The following is a 19,061-nucleotide window of genomic DNA, read 5'->3' on the forward strand; positions in this document are numbered from 1 at the left end:
AAGTGGGCGTTGACATTGTATATATGTTGTAAATGAGTGTTGGCTATAAGATAAACTTGACCGGTGGAAGTGGGCGTTGACATTGTATATATGTTGTAAACAAGTGTTGGCTATAAGATAAGCTTGACCGGTGCAAGTGGGCGTTGACTTTGTATATATGTTGTAAACGAGTGTTGGCTATAAGATAAGCTTGACCGGTGCAAGTGGGCGTTGACATTGTATATATGTTGTAAATGAGTGTTGGCTATAAGATAAGCTTGACCGGTGCAAGTGGGCGTTGACTTTGTATATATGTTGTAAATGAGTTTTGGCTATAAGATAAGCTTGACCGGTGCAAGTGGGCGTTGTCTTTGATGCACTGTTCATAACTGACAACGCACGTAATGCTTTCAAGTGATCTCCCTACCAAAATGAATGAAATTATGTTTATATTCGTTAGTTGTAAAAATTTATTTAATTTATTTATTAAACTCATTATGTGCGCCTTTAACATTCACTATAATATCGCACCTAATTGGCATTTTCGTGCGTAACATTATATCAACAGATATGAAAACTTGCTTTCTCAAAATAATAAAGATCTAGACAAGTTGTTTATCATTTTAAATCAATGAATGTTATATATATATTGTTTTGTGCTCGTGCTTGTATTTACTTAATAAATGATATGTTAAAGTAGTGTCTTGTTTGTTTATTTAAACATTTTAATTCATACCATCAAATATCAAAACTTTGACGTTGCAAATACAATATCAGAGTATTAACCTAACTCTAAATTGATCCCCTATCTAAGTTAGAGCTGCACCTGCCTAATTTGAGGTGCTAGTCTCAACATAGAGGGGTCTAAATGTAAAGGTGCACCTGCAGTTATATGAATGAAATAAATGTGCGCCTCTAATTTAGTGGCGAATCGGTGGTCTTGTGGTAACACACTTCACTTTAAAGCCAGGGGTCGCAGGTTCGATTCCCCATTGCACCACTAAAAAATACTAATCGTCGTCCGGGAGGGACGTTAAATGGGGGTCCCGTGTGACAGTGCTATACACTGATGCATATTTAAGAACCAGGGTTATATTCTGTCTTTGCACCATGCTCCAAAATAAAACTAAAATGAATAACAATCTCATAGGAGCCCTCGCTGAATTGGCTTTGCCCGAGTGTAAATATAAATAAACTTACACACCCTTGTGACACTGGAGTCGGCTTAAGGTGACCTTTGATCCAAATTGTACGTCATACGTTTGTGTTCTTGGTTGTCAGACACAACTTACACATCTAATACAATTATCCGGTTTAAAGCATTGTTTCTAGTAATCCACTTTTAACTTTTTATTGATATTGAATATATTAGAGATAGAAAATACTGTTTCAACTGAATGGGAATGTATTCAAGTTGTCGTTTATCAACGAAATTATAATTTCTGGGGTTTTAAAACGGAAAAACTTACCAGAACATGTCACAAAATACGTAGACACAAAATTTGAAACACATAATGTAGCTACTCATTATATTTATTTGTATCCTAAAAAACATCAGAATTCTTACACTTACACATTAGAAACACAGTGTTACATTCGTCGGTTATTGAAAATTATAAACATATAACGCAAAGATTGAACAAACTTATAACCATTGTTAATGTCTTTTTCTGATCGTTTTCCTTTATCCAATTGGTTTTGTAACAAGTTATGTACAATTATAAAAACTTATATATGTAATACAATAAATGAACTGTCAGCTGACAACTAAAACACTTAAACAAACAAGTATTCAGGCAAAGCCATACCTAGAAGGCACAAGCCAGAACAATTCAAAACTGACATAAGCTGTCCCATGGGCCTTGTCGGGCAGACGGCTATTTTTTAGCATAGAAGATGGTTGTAAAACAAGCAAGCATCCTTAACCGCAGCTAATTCACAGTCATTCGCATTAAATGTATGTTGGACAATTTAAGGTTATGACCAACATCCCTATGCGTTTCATTGTAGTAGTAATAGTTATGGACCAGTGAATTATTTCAATGGATAATATAAAGTTCAGAATATGGGCCAAATCATTTATAGAGTTATACAGATAGCTGCTTAAACGTCAATTTATGTGGTTAAAAATATTTTTCCAACATGACTTTTGACCTAATGAGTACAAAATCAGAAGGGTAGAGGTCACCGCCACAGCGACCATGTCATTTGACCTAATTTTCAATCGGGGTCATCTGCTTGTCATGATCAACATCCCTATCAAGTTTGAAAACCGTAGACCCGAACACACACTAAGTATTATTCGGATAAAGCTGTTTGTGTTCAAGGTCACTGCGACCCTGACCTTTGAAATTCAGACGGTAAAATCAATAGACTTCATTTGCTGGGCATAATCTACCTTCTAAGCTTGAGTCCCGAGGATACTCTACTTATCAATCGGACACCCTTTTTGTGTTAAAGGTCACAATGACCGTGACCTTTGATCGACCGACTTTAAAATCAAAAATGGCTATCTGCTGAAAAAACTATCCTCCCTACCAAGTTTGAATACCTTACCATGTATTAGCAATAATGATAACAAAGAATCCGAATTAATTAATGTGAACACCCTGTAAGATTAACTCCATCTCACGTTACTGAATAAAAACTCCTTTTAAATTTAAGCGGTATCTGGCCCCACCGCTTCCGCGCTCTCAGAAACAGCATTTCCGTCTTCTCGCAACTTCCCGTTTTCCATGTGATCCATCGAGAGGTGTATGATTTGCCGCAACGCCAACAGCGACAGCACATTCAAATCTTCGTCGACCTCCACTTCTATCTCGTAATTCTTCACTGGGTGCACGTTGTTTCTACTGATTCCAATGCCGGTTGCTGCTTTGTCCACGCACTCCTTGACCTTTGGATCTTTAAAGGTCGTCTTCCAGTTGTCTTCCAGTTCAGGAGCAACCTTGTCGATTTTGGTCAGTAGGACAACACAAAGGATCCCTGAAAAAAGAAATCGGATAAAATGCAATCCAAACTGATGCGAATCGAAGAAGGTATATTTGTTTTTTACGTCAAATTTAATTAATAAATCAAAGAACGTCATCGCTATACACATGAGTTTAGTGATGTATGGTGGGCGTGTACAACCGATGCTCTGACCATAACGAATATTTGTATTGAAACAACTACAGTCAAAACTCGTTGCCTCGATTTTGCTTGGCTCGATATCCTCGATGGCTCGAAATGGATTAAAAGGACCGATATCATTTTGTAAGTTATACAAGTTTGTCTAGATTATATTTAAACTATACGTGAACGCCATACGGTATTTCAGACCACAATGTTAATATATTATCCTTTACTTTTTTCGTCCATCAAGGACTTCAGTGCTTTCAGTTTAGACGTGTTTTCATCTGTGAAAGCATCAACCGTCGAAGCATCAATGACGATTACTCCACAATGAATACGATGGTTCATTGTTGGTTTCTGAACAAACTTCTCTGACTTCCATGTAATGTGGGCTGATGGGTGAAACTGAGTAAAAGAGATTTGCATATTTATATATTAAGGTCGTTATTTGTAGAGTTTGATCAGATTTTCTCCAATACAACTGTACGCAGTAGATGATATAATTAAAACATTATGTGTACAAAAAATAAGAAATAAAACACATACAAGTGCTTGCAAAAAGCATATTGGGTTGCATTTACGAGGTACATACAATAGGCTTTATGGCCCTTATTGCGACCCTCTTAAAGGAGGATTTTTTTTATACTTTTACATTTTTAATCAAAATCTCAATTTCAATAAAATAAATGCTTAATAACCATCACCTAAATTTAAGAATGTTTTAATATATATTTCAAGTTTTAATCACAAAAAATCTAACTGAGTTCGAAGTTTTAATCACAAAAAATCTAACTGAGTTCGAACATTTCTAATCTTATTTTCGCGAAAATACCCTATTTTCATATTTAATATATAACGTTACAACACAAATTGGACACTAAGATCCTTTTCTCCAAAAATAAAAGGCTATTTTCAAAAGAAAACACATTAAGGTAACGTAACTCAGGTTACGGATAATTCATACGTTTTGCTGCTTAACTTTAAGTTATTACCGAATGAAGCATTTAATCACTTCATTTCCAGCTTGAAATGAGGCATTAGCATGACAAATTCCTATTTCTATCTGGAAATTGACGGACGCATTTAATACCGACAGGTAACGGACATAACAGCCGTTATTCCTTAAAGCCCAAATCGGCAAATGGCAGATTCAAACGTTAAAAATAGGGGTGAATTGTACTTTCAGAAAACCTTAATGTACGAAATACCCTCCGGTGTATTGTAATATTAGTTGCCCACAGTCCAGATAAGTTGAGGTCTATTTCCATAGATCATATTTAGTAATCAAATTGATATAAAGGAATAAATAAGTAGACAAACTACAAAGAAGTTATGCACTAACCATAAAGTGATCAGAAATATGCCCCTCTAAAATGTGATAGAAATCTATCAGATCCAATCCAAAGGTTTCAGTAAATCCAGGAGTATCAAAAAGTCGAATGTTTGCCGATGACCCAGAACTGGACTTCAGTGGATATGGAGTATACTAAAACAAAATAAAGGATGATCTAATGAATCTTGTTAAGCAACATAAAGACAATCGATTTTGACACTTTTACAATAAAAATGTTCTGAATAATGATAATGGTTAAGGGAATGTCTAACCGATGTTATCGTGCCTGTTCTGCCACACCCCGTAGACGCTCGCTGTGATATTCTACCAGCAAACGTTGACAACAGAGTGTTGACGCAGCTGGACTTTCCCCTTCCCACCTGCCCAAACATTGCAATCCGGAAGTCAGTTATGTTGAGTCCAGATACTGGCTTGAGGGAAGTTATATCCTCCAGCATTTCCTTGAAAAAAGAACAACATTTAATTGTAGAACAAAAATATTGCAGACGCTGACATCAGAGTGTTTATGCAACTTGACTTTCCCCACCCGAGGAACCAAACATCGCGATCCAGAATGCACCAAGTCCCTATGCCGATTAAAGGGAAAAGGTGTCCTGTATAATTACGGCAATATCTGAAAATGAGAATAGTTCAATTCAATTCAAGTAAGATGATTCCTCGATAAGCTTTTTTCATATAGAGAAGTAACACATGTAGAATAAATAATAAAAAAAAACATCACGAAGTACATCATCAATCGTTAGATATTCAAAATACAATTAGGAACATGTTTTTCCGTTTTCTTTGAAATGGTGCATATGGAACTAATTACCAGTTAAAGATGCATTCTTACTCCTAGATAAGATATACCACAATTAATAATAATGTTTTAATATTCCGAAAAGGATGAATAAATGTCGCAAACAATGGTTCTTATGAAGTAAACCGAGTTTAATTTGAAAGAAATGAGCATAAAACACGGTATTTCTACCTTATGAGACTAAAGTAGACCACAGTAAATATTTTAGCATTCACCAATCATTTAATATTTTTGCGTTTTCAGCTATTAAATACACGGTTATAAACTTGTTATCAGTAATTAATATTTTCAAGAAATGCATTATTTAGTAAGTAGTTAAAGGTTTATCAGTCACAATTTATGTTTGTTATACATGTGTATGTATTGATTTTGAATAAGAGTGCCATTTTAATGCAACGTTATATTTACTTTATGGTTCTGGTTCATTAATAAAAGCTAAGAATTTGAATATTAATATTCAAGCAAAAGCTATCACAAGAAAGTGACAAATACCCCCCACACCCTTGAAAGGCCAATACTTTCTAAAGTTTTTTATCACTACCATCCTCTGCAATTGCTAAGATTTTAATTGAGCAAAGTATGAACACAGATGTTAGGTCACTGCAAGATGGAGTGAATGTCAATTCCTGCCTGTTGTACTATTAAAAATATTTTTGGGCATTATTAATCATATATGTATGTGAACACTCTACATAGTATATTTGTATAGTATAGGCATATTTTTGCTAGTATAAAAAAAACTTTAATGTTAAAGAGAATGAAAGGCAAACTAGCACTGGATACCTTTTAAGTGAATGTAATCGGTAAATGGTTTGACCAGGTCTAACATATTGATATCCTGGTATCCATTATCAATAGGGTTCATCCCTTGATATTCTTGGAACTGCCTAGTATGAGGATCCTATGGCCATATCTTTTATAAGTAATTGACCTAAACCTTTGAAATAAAAAAGGGTCATGTGCTGCTCATGACCAACCTCTCTACCACGTTTGAGGCCCTATGTCCAAGCGTTCTTCAGTTATTGATCGAAAAACGTTTTTCAGCTCAATGTCACCACGACCTTGACCTTTTACGATATGGGTTCATCTACTGGTCATTACCAACCAGCTTACCAAGTATGAGGTCCCTGTGTCCGAGTGTTCTTTAAATATTGATCTGAAATGGGCTCACAAGGGCCTTAAACTCTGACCACTGAGCTCAAAATCGCTACGGTCTGCTAGTCATGACCAACATGCCTACAAAGTCTGAGGTCCAAGGGCCTAAACGTTCGAAAGTTATTAATACTGACGTTCGAATTACTATGTGCAACCCTTTCGATATTCCATTACAAACAAAAACAATAAATGTTGATACAAGTTATACCTTCAAACCTTAGGAAAACAATAAAATAACTTCTAACTCCATAGGCTCGTTTTTCGCCATGGCCTTTCTTCCATAGGTTTCGGTACAGCATGGCGAGAACAGGTCCCACTGTAATCTGCATGCAAATTAGGAATATAAATTGCACACACTGTTTCTTGCATGAAGATAATGTTGATGTTTTTATGAAAATATATAATTGACCTGGAGTCTTTCAAGTACTGAGAATTAAACCCTAGAATAAGGCAATTATTCTTCGATTGTCTGTATTTTTAATGATTCATCTGTAACGAGTAGTTATACTATTATTATCAAAAAGAATTGTATTGAGAAAACAACTTTGTGATTATTCACTTACCAACAACTTTATAGACCTCCAGTTCTTCTATATGCTTTGTGCCATTGTTCACATGTGTTGCTTGTGTACCAAAAACATTGGAGTTGGTTATATATATTTCATATATGTATATATGCGCTTTCACTTTAAAATACATGCATTGTTACAATCTTGTTTTCAGTAAGTAACTTTTCCTTAAATGCATTCTTTGGAAAGTAATTTAAGGTTTATTATTCAAAATATATGTTAGTCAACTTGTGTACTTGTGTACGTATTGATTTCCAACTTTTTTATTTTCTGTTTAAGCTTTATGTATTAGAATTTCTTTGCGTAAATACCTGCTTATGTGATAAAAGACTGCTGACTAAAGATTAGATTTCAGATTTTGATATTTCCATTCCAAATTTAATGTTTTACAGCTTAAACTGCTACTAACAGTTTAAGAAAAATGCATAAAACATCAATTTTGGATGGAAGTATGAAAATCTGCAATCTGATATTTTGTCAGCAGTCTTTTATCGCTGGTTTGCAGATATTTACGCAAACATTCGCTTGTTCGAAGACAAAAATTAAAAAAAAAAGTTGTCAAAACGTTCAATCTGTGAGGTTGCAGCTTTAATATAAGACTAACGTAAATATTAAAAACACATGAGGCCCCTTTAATATTAACATATCAATATCAAAAAGAAGATGAAAACTGAAAACTATGAGAAAGTGTTTTTATAATAAAAAATAAATTGCTTTAAGCAAATATCTGAAATTAATAATTGTCATGCAAAGCAGCCTGTAATGAATATGAATATTAGATTTTGGCCTTGAACACCTTTTTAAGAAGAGTGTTTAGAAGTAAGGATTATCATAATGCTGAACTTAATATTATACTGTAGCTTTGTAGCAAATCCTTATGATTAAAGTCACTGTGTTTTACTTATGCTGTGATAAAGATCTCCATAGTAACATTTTTAAACCTAATAAATTAAGTGAAAATGGGTGTTTATTGGGGGTAATAAAACACATCTTGATAATGGCCAATTAGTTTTAATCTTTCAAGTTTGGTAGGATGGGAGGGGGGGTCTTAACTTTTTGAACTGCCAATATTTTCCTGGTTATTTTGTCCACCATGTCAAAATGATCTGGGTTGTTTTGTCAACCCTGTCTAAATGGGTTGGACGTGTTTTGTCTCCTTAGTCAAAAATGACATGGGATGTTTCCTACATTTTTATAAAGGAGTTCAGAATAAATAACACATTAGGTTTTTTTAAATTTTATAGTATTGAATACATGCTGTGAAATAAAGGAACTGAGTTAACCATAACAAAACACAAATATTAAAGGATTATAACAATATTCTCTTTGTTAACATCTTGATACCTTGAATGAATTAAACACATGTCTGATCCAGCGGTATCTGACCGAACCACTTCCTTGCTTTTAGACACATCATTTCCATCTCAAATTCACAATCTCAACAGCGACAACACATTCCAATTATCGTCAACGTCGACTTCATTTCGTAAATTCTTCAATTCATAAGCATTGTATTTGGGGTTTATTTAGTTGTAACTCTTACATCGACACGTTTTCTTAATTTCTATGTTTTGAAAACGACATCCCTTTTATTCTGTCATTAACAGTACTTTTTTTATGGAAATAAACAGAATGCGCAATGATATAAAGAATCAAGTACCAATATGATAATTGCACTTTCTGTATGACTGTACACATGTGAATGTATTTCTTTTGTTTAACTTTCTTTGTAGTTATGATGTTGTAACTAGTTATTTGGATGGACACATTGTAATAAACGAAGTGTCAGCTGAATAATTCCAAAGAAACAATTACAAAAACACATCTTAGATATAATTTTAACTCACAAGCCAACTTAAAAATAAACATACTGAAGTCAAATACCTACATCCTACTACGGTCCTTCGCGCATATTGACGTTAAAGTGAAATTAAATACAGCTCTAGGGTACCATGCCAAAAATGCAGCTTCCTTAATAACAATAAAGTGGCATATTCGTTTTGAAACCTCAAGCATTTGCTTGTCCCTGTAATTTCCATTGGTTCATGTAATCGCAATTATGAAGTTTCCTTAATCACAACAATGGATCATAGTTCTTGAAGGTTTAACATGTAAGAGCAAAATTGAATTTTCCTCAAATACAACAATGGATCATAGTTCTTTAAAGGTTAACATGTAAGAGCAATATTGAATCACACTTATATACAACACTGGATCATAGTTCTTGAAAGTTTCGCATGTAAAGGAAATATTGAGGTTTCATTAAATACAACAATGGATCACAGAAAGTGAATGTTTGAAATGTAAGAGCAATATTAAAGTTTCCTGAAATATAACAATGGATTATACTAAGTATAGAAGTATTTTTAAACGTTAAATATGCAAGAGCATTATTGGTGTTTCCTTAATTTCAACAGTGGATCATTGTTCTTAAATGTTTAACATGTTAGAGCAGTATTGAGGTTTCATTAAATACAACAATGGAGCATACTTCTTAAACGTTGAATATGCAAGAGCATTATTGAGGTTTCCTAAATCACAACAATAAATCATAGATTTTGAAAGTTTAACATGTAACAGCAATATTTAAATTTCCTTAAGTACAACAATGGACCATAGTTCTTGACAGTTTAACATTTAAGAGCAATCTTTAGGTTTGCAAAACAATGTCGATATACTTGAAAGTTCAACATGTTATAGTGATAATAAAACTTTTGAAATAAGATAATGCAGTTAATTTTACTGTGATAACTACAAAGACAAACCAAATGGTCAACTACTTAATAAAATGAAAACCCTGCTTAGAGGCGCATGTTTCAGGCCTAGTACATTCAAAACGAGCGACACACAACATCACAATAAAACAATGAAAACAGTACACTTGGTATATATTAAAATGATTTGTTCCCACTTTTCCAAAGCGCTCATTATCACACATACATGTATCAGTTCTAATTTAATACCTACAAGTTACAAGTATTTGCTATACTGATTAACAGAAAATAGACTACACGGGGAATCTGGTATTTTTAATATTAATTTAAAAACAAAGAATATTTTAAGCAATGAAGTTCAACCTAATCGAAATAATCATTTATTAAAAGCTCAACATGTTCTTCAATAGAACTCATGGAGCACCATTAAAACTCATCCTTTAAGCGGTATCTGACCCAACATCTTCCGCGCTCTCAGAAACAGCATTTCCGTCTTCTCGCAACTTCACATTTTCCATGTGATCCATCGAGAGGTGTATAATTTGCCGCAACGCCAACAGTGACAGCACATTCAAATCTTCGTCGACCTCTACTTCTATCTCATAATTCTTCACTGGGTGCACGTTGTTTCTACTTATACCGAAAGCATTTACTGCTTTTTCAACGCATTCCTTGACCTTTGCGTTTTGAAAGGTCATTTTCCAGTTGTCTTCAAGTTCAGGGGCTACCTTGTCGATTTTAGTCAGTAGAATGACACATGGGATACCTTTAAAATAAAATGTTTGACCTCAGTTCGATTTCCTATTTCATATGAGTAATACAATGCAAACTACTTGGATAGCTCCAATGCTCCAAAACGATGACCTGGTTCAAAGGCGTTAGGTTTAAGGCTTAACCGGCGCTCAACAAAAGATACACATTATCACAAGACAGCAAACGCAAACTATATTGACACTCATACATGTTAACCCATCTTCCCGATGGTGAATTGAAATTACTATAATAATAATATTCTATTAGCATTAGGTACAGTTAAATCGAAGAGTAATGTCTTTTCAAAGCACATGTCCATATACACATAACAAGAATTCTGTTCAGAGACATAATCTTGCAGCAAACCACTTGCATATGTTATAAAAAAGGACTCGCACTTGACTTATAACATACGAATTCAGGAGAGGTTACAAAGGGCCAGATAAATTTTTATTCTATGGCTGCCCGTGGTTTAGCCCTTTTGGTACAAATCATTCATGAATAGTAAGACATTTTCAAATGACCCATGTGGCACGTACTTTGTAATTAATTATTAAAAAAAATGAAATCCCCTTTAAGGAATGAGAAAAGACATTGAGTTGAAATAAAATTAACGAGTTTACAAGTATATGCGTGACGTGCAGTATTTCATACCTTTCTCATCCATGAGACCTTTAAGTGCCTTCAGTTTTGCTGTGTTTTCCTTTGTCAAAGTCGCAACAGTCGCACCATCAATGACAATGGCCCCACAATAAATACGATGGCTCATTGACGGTTTCTGAACAAACTTCTCTGACTTCCAGGTAATGTGAGCAGATGAGTGGAACTGCATGCATATAAAGAGACGAATGCGGTATGTCCATACATCAAGATATAACGCTTGATTATGGACCAATGAAACGGTAAGGCACGGTCGATGTAATTTGCTATTACGTGACTCAACGAACGAACACTTAAATAATAGGATATTTGACAGGCGCAGTTAAAACAGGCTTTGGTTAGATTATATTATATCGACAAAACACACTTAATAAACATAAATTATATTTTGCTGTATTAATTGATGTAGAAAAGGTAGTATATATTTCATAACATAATAGCAATGTGTTTTTTTATCTTATAACAAAGCTTCGTAGCCGACTTTTTCAAATATACCATGTAGTGGTCAGAAATGTGTCCTTCTAGCATATAGTTGAAGTCTATCAAATCTAAGCCAGAAGTTTCTGTAAATCCAGGAGTATCATACAGGCGAATGTTTGCCGATGACCCAGAACTGGACTTCAGTGGATATGGCGTAAACTGAAACAAGTTTAGAGTGTAGAAATGTCAATCATTATTAATGAAGTTCATTTATGTTGCATATTATAAAAATACAGTTTCAATGTATGTGTTAACTTTTCCCAAGATATAAAACGAGTTTATCATATCCGTTTCATTTATTTACAAATAACAAATTAATTAAACATTACAACATAATGTAATTATATCAAACATTTGACTGAATATTTCCAACACTTTTGTTGTTTCAATTGCATTAATACATGTTTGCATGTGTTTAAGATGCGTAAAGGAATTATTTTGTATAATAATACAAAATCATTTTGAGCAAGACAGTGATTCGTTTGTATAATACAATATTGTTATAAGCAAGACGGTGATTCAAAATCCAGGTAAAACATCCTTGCAGTTTTAACAGTATGTATTAGATTTAGTAGGTTATTCTAGCGAGAACAAAACGATACTTCACCGAGGTTGTAATGCCTGCTCCGCCACTTCCCGTAGAAGCTCTCTGGGAAATTCTCCCAGCAAACGCGGACAGCAGGGTGTTTATGCAGCTGGACTTCCCTCCACCTACCGACCCGAATATTGCGTACCGGAAGTCTACTACACCGAGCCCCGATATTGGTTTGTGGGATGATATATTCTCTAGCAGTTTCTAGAACAACGAGCAACAGTTAAATGTGGAAAGATATTTATAACAATAGTTCAGCAAAAGCCGACATTAAGAGCCCCCCATCCCCGAAAAAAGGAAGAAAAAAGAGCAACTTTCAATATGACAGATAAGGGACCAACAATTAATGTAACAATTGAACATTTCTATTTCTCAATTCAAAAGCCTTTTACACAAAGATGGATACGTTATGTAGTATATGTTAATTTTTTTGACATTAAAGTTTGATAGCTTTTAACATAGAGGGTCATTGACGATACTATCTAGGCATTCTAAAATAAAATGGAACTCGTTTTCAATTACATTGCAAGGACACAGTATTTCATACAAAGAAGTTCTATTCCATCAACAAACTTTTACATTCAATTTATGTGCGCTCATTCTTAATTTACTAAGTGCAATTCGATATTTTGAAATATTAACGCAGTTCAAATAAGGTTTTAAATTTAAAATTAACAAAAGTACTGTAAAATCTTGCTCTTGAAGAGTCATGAATCCTACTTTCAAGGTTTTGAATAAACATATCTCTGACATGTTGTCTTAAACGAGACATAAAAAGCAGGTTATCATTGACACCATGGTTTAGCCAAACATGATGAAATTCAAAATCTGTCAGAATCTTCCTGATACACATTGCCCAACTTTGAGTTCGTGGACGTCTTTCTATATCTTGCAACACTATTTTATAAACTATGTTAACATAGTATGTGCTTGCGCATTTATTACTTTAAATGAAAACCGCACCATATTAATAACACAATATGATGTAATATCAAGTCTACCAGTCTCGGCGCAAACAAAGTCATTTTGTGTTTTCACATATAGCACAGTGCAAAGATAATATATGGATGCGTTCAATGGCCATCCTTTTGGAGGTACCCCGGATTTCAGACCCATACAATAATATAGGTTTATTTAGTTTATCAAAGAGCTCTAAATTATGACCGGGTGTAATATAAAGTTTGTAAATTTATTTAACTATGTTTTCAAACGGAAAATTGCCTTCTTGCTGGTCCAGTGAGTGTTGTTGTTTCTTGCAGAAAAGAACCATCTGTTGTACAAACTACTCCGAGAAACGTAAAATTGCTCAATATATCTAAGATATTAGCATTATTATAGATATGTATATTAGCAGGAGTTCTTCCACCTTTTTGAAAGATTAAACAAAATGTTGTTTTTTAATGTTGACATTAAGTTTCCACCTGTTACAATACCCGCAGAGTAAATTTAAATTTCATTGTAATTTTTCACCTGATTCCGCAAATATGACTATGTCGTCAGCGTACATAAGCAGGAAAAAATAACATGTCGGTACCAATGCCTTTGGAACCTTGTAAATATAAAACCTCTTCTAAGTAATTGATATACATTGCAATAGAAATGGAGAGACGCATTCACCTTGCAGTTCGCCTTAACAGCTTTCAAACAAGTTACTAAACGGTCAGTTATATATATGATGATTATAGCTGTTTAACGCTGCCGTCAACAGATAATGTAATCCAACTTCCGGTTCCATAATTCATCTGTTATCATCATTCAGCATCCAAGATGTGCCGAAATTATTTCAATGTCCTTGCATTTACAAAAAGAGCCGCCATCTTGGAAAACCTTTGTTTTAAGGTCTGTTTCTCCGTTAAATTTAACTGCTGGTTAAGTCGTAAACCCTGCCATTAAATTCGAACTGGGAACTTTACTCTAAGCAGCCTCATATCACCTTTTGTTAAAATCAAACTGAACGTTACAACTTAAACCAGCCGTTAAATTTAACTTAGGTTTTGAGCAATCGGCCCCAGTAGTAGACGCAGACAGAGATGTGTCTATTCAACTAGACCAAACCTGTGAGCTAGGAACGGGTAGACATTTAGGACCCGGGTAAAGGTTGAGTCCTCGATAAGTTTTTGTTTTTATATAGAGATGTAACACATGTAGAACAAAAAAAAAAAAAAAACAACAACACGAGATACATTATTAATCGTTAGCTGTTCAAAAAACAATAAGGAACATGTATTACTGTTGTCTTTATAATATAGTGCCGATGGAACTAATTATCTGAAATTTAACGTTATATTTACATTATAATTCTGGTTCATTTTCAAAAACCATGATTTGAATATGAATATTCAAGAGCTGTCACAAGAACGTGACAAATACCGCCCCCCCCCCTCCACGACAGGCCAATATGAACGGATAGCGTTTTTTCTTTACTACCTTCCCATGACATTTTTAATGAGCAAAGTATGAACACGAAGATGATAGGTTACTGCAAGGTGGAGTGCATGTCAGTTCCTGTCTGCTGTACTATAAAAAGATATTGTTGGGCATTACTTAACATATTTGTTTGTGAACACTTTACATAGTATCATATATATATTTTTTGCTAGTATAAAAAGTATGAAAATATTAACTTCTATGTTAAAGAGAATGAAAAAAAAAAACTTACACTGGATAACTTTTAAGTGAATGTAATAGGTAAATGGCTTGACCATGTTTAACATATTGATATCCTGGTATCCATTATCAATAGGGTCATCCGCTGATAGTGTTTTAACTGCCAAGTATAAGTATCCTATGGCCATATTTTTATAAGTAATTGACCTAAACCTTTGAAATAAAAAGGGGTGCTCACGGCCAACCTCCCAACAAGGTTTGAGGCCCTATGTCCAAGCGTTCTTCAGTTTTTGATCGGAAACGTTTTTCAGCTTAAGGTCACCACGACCTTGACCTTGACCTTTGATCCAAAAATCGTATCGGTTGATCTTCCGGTCATTACAAACCTGTATACCGCGTTTGAGGTCCCTGGGTCCAAGAGTTCTTCAGTTATTGATCGACAATGGGTTTTCAGCTCAATGTCACCAAGACCTTGACCTTTGATCAGTGAGCTCAAAATCGCTAGCCATAACTGCCTACAAAGTGTGATGTTCCACGGCCTAAAAGTCCGCAAGTTATTGATAGGAAACAGTGGGGACGGAAAACGGATAGACCGTCGGACCGACGGACCTTCGAGTATTTTATTACAAACAAAAAAACAATGCATGTTAATAGCAGTAATACCTAAAGAACACCCAATCCGTAGGAAAACAGTAAACTGACCTTTTTACTCCATTGGTTTGTTTTTCGCCATGGTTTTTCTTCCATAGGTTTCGGTACAGCATGACGAGCACAGTTCCCACTACAATCTGCATGCAAATATTAATATTATTTTTCCCACACCGTTTATGCATTAAGATAAATGGGTTTCCTAAAATTATACACTTGACCAGTAATATTATAAGTACTGAGAAATAAACACGCGGATAAAGCAATCATTCGAATTACAATTGTTCCTAGGTTATTTCTAAATAATTAATATGTAATGAGTAGCAATGTTACTTTATAAACAGTTTTGTTTTAAGAAAAAATATCATGTGATTAATCACTTACCAACAACTTTATAAACCTCCAATTCTTCCACACACTTTGTGTCATTGTTTACATGTGTTGCTTTTGTACCATTAACGTTGTAGTTGTTTCCAAATGCATTCATGTGGCCATCCAAATTGTAAAAGTCTCCGCTCTTCGTGGCATTGTTGAATGTATACAAATCATGACCACTGCTCCCGAAAATCGGTCCATAACATTTCAAGTCTAATAACGCCCGGGAATGATTGACAACGGGGAATTTATTACACTTAATAGTTCCAGAAAACTGCAGCTGATATAGAAATGCATACTGGTCGGTTACATCGCGGTCGCATGATGTCCACGACTGGCTAGCGTATCCCCCATACACGGACTTGTGCTCATTGTGTACCACAGTGACTGTAGGACCTTGGTTGTTGCACTTGTTGTGGAAAGCACTTGCTTGTCCACCGTCTATGGAAAAGCTGAACAGCAATACAAAGTCCTTGTGGCCTTGTCCAATCCATTGTTCTAGTTGGTTCTTCTGACCATCTGACAATCTTCCGTTGCTTGCCATTGGTTCTCCTTATCTGTGTATAAGACACAATGTTTATTATATATTTGATTTATAGGAACAGGTATGTCAAGTTTCAGCAAATATCGTTGTTTATAACGAAATTAAAAGCAAATTAAATACAACCATGTAGGGGTATCCGGAGCACATCAGCGACTTACAAGAATAACACAAGGGAAATCTGACAAGTATCGGTTTAAATACTTCGTTCAGCAGTTCCTATTGTATTTTTTCTCAAAAATATTTTTTAAATGAGGTCCAAACTATTGAAGGAATTTTCATTCGAACATTCTGTTTTTCCTGCATTGCCCGTCGTGTTTTCCACGGACATCAATTTGTGCAGTGCTTGCCCTTCCTAACACTAAGCTTTTTGTATTTCATTTATTGTTTCTGTAATTGAAATCACGTATTATTCTTAATTATATAAGTGTGCGTGAGAAGCGCGGCATTGATTACGTCAGGAATGTGACGACATAGAATTGTGAGTCCTAAATGTGCAAATATTAGGCGGAAATGGGGTTTGAAAATTAAATCCAATTATAAAAAAATGTAACGATTACAGTTGGTGATTCACAATACATATTTAGTAAGATAAAATGCGATATAGATTAAAATTAGAATTAAAAATTGTATACCGGCAGAAAACGACGTATATTTGCGTCGTCATAAAATACCCCCCCCCCCCAACCTTCCGCGAGTCTGAGATTGCATTTCACGCAATAATGTTGTTAATGTAGATTAAGAAAGGGGACCATTTATGTATTTCAATGGTGTAGTCAACTTAGTTTTAATATTATCAGTAGAACTTTTGCTACTTTCGATTTCCTTTAATTTATTGTAAGACTGTAGGAAATCAAAAGTTGTAGATTAGGTTCGACTGGAAATATTGTACACTACACTAATTGAATACATATTTCAGTAACAAATATGATTATTACATTTTCAGGGAAGACATGTACACCATTTATATCGTTATATCTCTTTCTAGGCTGTTAGATAATCTAGCAAATCGAAAGCAGGATCGACCACAAGGTGGCTTGATGATAGTAGCTAATCTCATTAAACGAAATAGTCCATACAGTTAAATTTCCCTCTGTACATACCATAACACATAAATCACATGGGTTTGACTAAATTACAGAAAATGGCATCCAGCCACTTGGGGTACGATAACAAAAAACATTTATAAACTAGTGCTTAAGTGAATGGAACTTGTAAATCAACATACTATTTCTTCACTTACATGAATAACAATTGTTTACAAACGAAACAATATAAAGCGAATATGCTTTTAAATTGTAAATTGCTGGAAAATAAGTATAAATGGATACTCACAATCTGCCGACTTTAATGTACCAGTCTACCCAGAGTTCATGCTTGTTTACAAACCTGCCAAGAGATTAGGTTTGTATATATTTGCAGGGGAAGCTACTCTCTCAAACTAAATTTTGATACGTTATGACTTTATCTCCTGATTGCATAAACCATGATAAACTTTGATAATAGTTACATTTGACTTACGAAGTCTTTGTTAATGTAAACACAATGTTTGAAAAAGAAAGTAAAGCTTTTGTAACGTGCGAGACCATCAAACAAACACCAGATAGCCGAGCTTCCTGTCGTATTGAAACAAACACCAACAGATCCCTTCAGGGAAAAGCTTGCTCGACCATGAAGGGGTCCACTGGTCTTTATATACACTAACTTCTCTATTCTCACATAGCCCGGGCTTTGCTAATTTGCATATTTCCAACCAAGTTTACATCCGGTATGAACGTACTTCCGTTTTATAAGGAATATTAACCATCAGGAAAGCAGAGCTTTCTCTGAATTATTGTTGAAGTTCCAACTTACTATGCCTCACAGGATAGCTGAGCTTTCTAGCAAGTGCAAAGAAGTGGAGACTATGAACGCACATCCGGAAAATTAATAAACAGACGAAAGAAAAAACCGACGGAAAAAACCTTTGAAATGGTTTTTAATGGTATAGAATGCAAAAGCCCTGAGGATATTAACAATGGTTGGAAGATGTACTTTGAAAACTTGTATACTCCTTCAAACTCCAATGCGTTTAATGATAATCATCTTTCAATTATTCAGGAAAAACTTAAAACGATAAACGAAGCGATTAAATCGTCAGACAGCAGTGATATTATTATAATAGAAAATGACATAATAACAGCACTTAAAACATGCAAAAATAATAAGGCATGTGGGTATGACGGTATATATTATGAAAACATTAAGTACGGAGGCTCTATCTTACTCCATCTCTTAAACAAACTGTTTTCAAGCATGGCCAAATTAGGCTATTGTCCATTCGAAATGAAAAAGGGGATAATTACAACCCTTTTCAAAGGCGGAAATAAACAAAAATCGGATCCTAACAATTAAAGAGCGATATCATTATGCTCCACAATTCTAAAGCTATATGAAAAGATTATTATCAACAAAATCAACATATATAACAACATACATATACACGGATTACAGGGTGGGTTCCAAAAAGGCTTAAACTGTATGTCTACTGCCTTTATGGCTAAGGAATGCATACATTTCACACGCGAAAACAACTCTAAACTGTATGCTTGCTATTTAGATGCCAAAAAAGCGTTCGACAACTTAAACTTTGAAATACTTGTCTACAAGCTTTATGACATTGGGATCTCACCTAAGTTTCTCAAAATACTGAGAAATATGCTTACAGAAATATACAGCTGT

General features: G+C 34.5%; 1 protein-coding gene across 2 annotated transcripts; it reads right to left on the reverse strand.

Moving 5' to 3' along the window:
• Positions 1–2,111: 2,111 nt before the first annotated feature.
• LOC128241838 (uncharacterized) lies at positions 2,112–17,766 on the reverse strand. Of its 2 annotated transcripts, XM_052958936.1 has the most exons (9): positions 17,676–17,766; positions 15,809–16,356; positions 15,479–15,564; positions 12,185–12,373; positions 11,593–11,736; positions 4,699–4,887; positions 4,436–4,579; positions 3,327–3,498; positions 2,112–2,964 (listed from the first exon to the last, which is right to left on the reverse strand). In XM_052958936.1, exons 2-9 carry the CDS (start codon positions 16,341–16,343, stop codon positions 2,639–2,641), a joined length of 1,785 nt encoding a protein of 594 aa, XP_052814896.1. In that variant the 5' UTR covers positions 16,344–16,356; positions 17,676–17,766; the 3' UTR covers positions 2,112–2,638. The 2 variants fall into 2 exon arrangements, with proteins under 2 accessions (XP_052814896.1, XP_052814897.1); XM_052958937.1 differs by lacking the exons at positions 2,112–2,964; positions 3,327–3,498; positions 4,436–4,579; positions 4,699–4,887 and adding exons at positions 8,236–10,450; positions 11,092–11,263.
• Positions 17,767–19,061: the final 1,295 nt, after the last annotated feature.

Source organism: Mya arenaria, chromosome 7, assembly GCF_026914265.1.
Source record: "Mya arenaria isolate MELC-2E11 chromosome 7, ASM2691426v1".
Classification (NCBI taxonomy): Eukaryota; Metazoa; Mollusca; class Bivalvia; order Myida; family Myidae; genus Mya; species Mya arenaria.

What these genes read in the sequence shown, in the direction of transcription:
- LOC128241838 (XM_052958936.1), bottom strand. Translation starts at nt 16,343, where the DNA reads ATGGCAAGCAACGGAAGATTGTCAGATGGTCAGAAGAACCAACTAGAA. An exon ending in ATATTTCTGATCACTTTATG is followed by an intron (nt 3,499 to 4,435) that starts GTTAGTGCATAA and finishes TCTTTTACTCAG; the next exon opens with TTTCACCCATCAGCCCACAT. An exon ending in GTCCTTGATGGACGAAAAAA is followed by an intron (nt 2,965 to 3,326) that starts GTAAAGGATAAT and finishes TTCTTTTTTCAG; the next exon opens with GGATCCTTTGTGTTGTCCTA.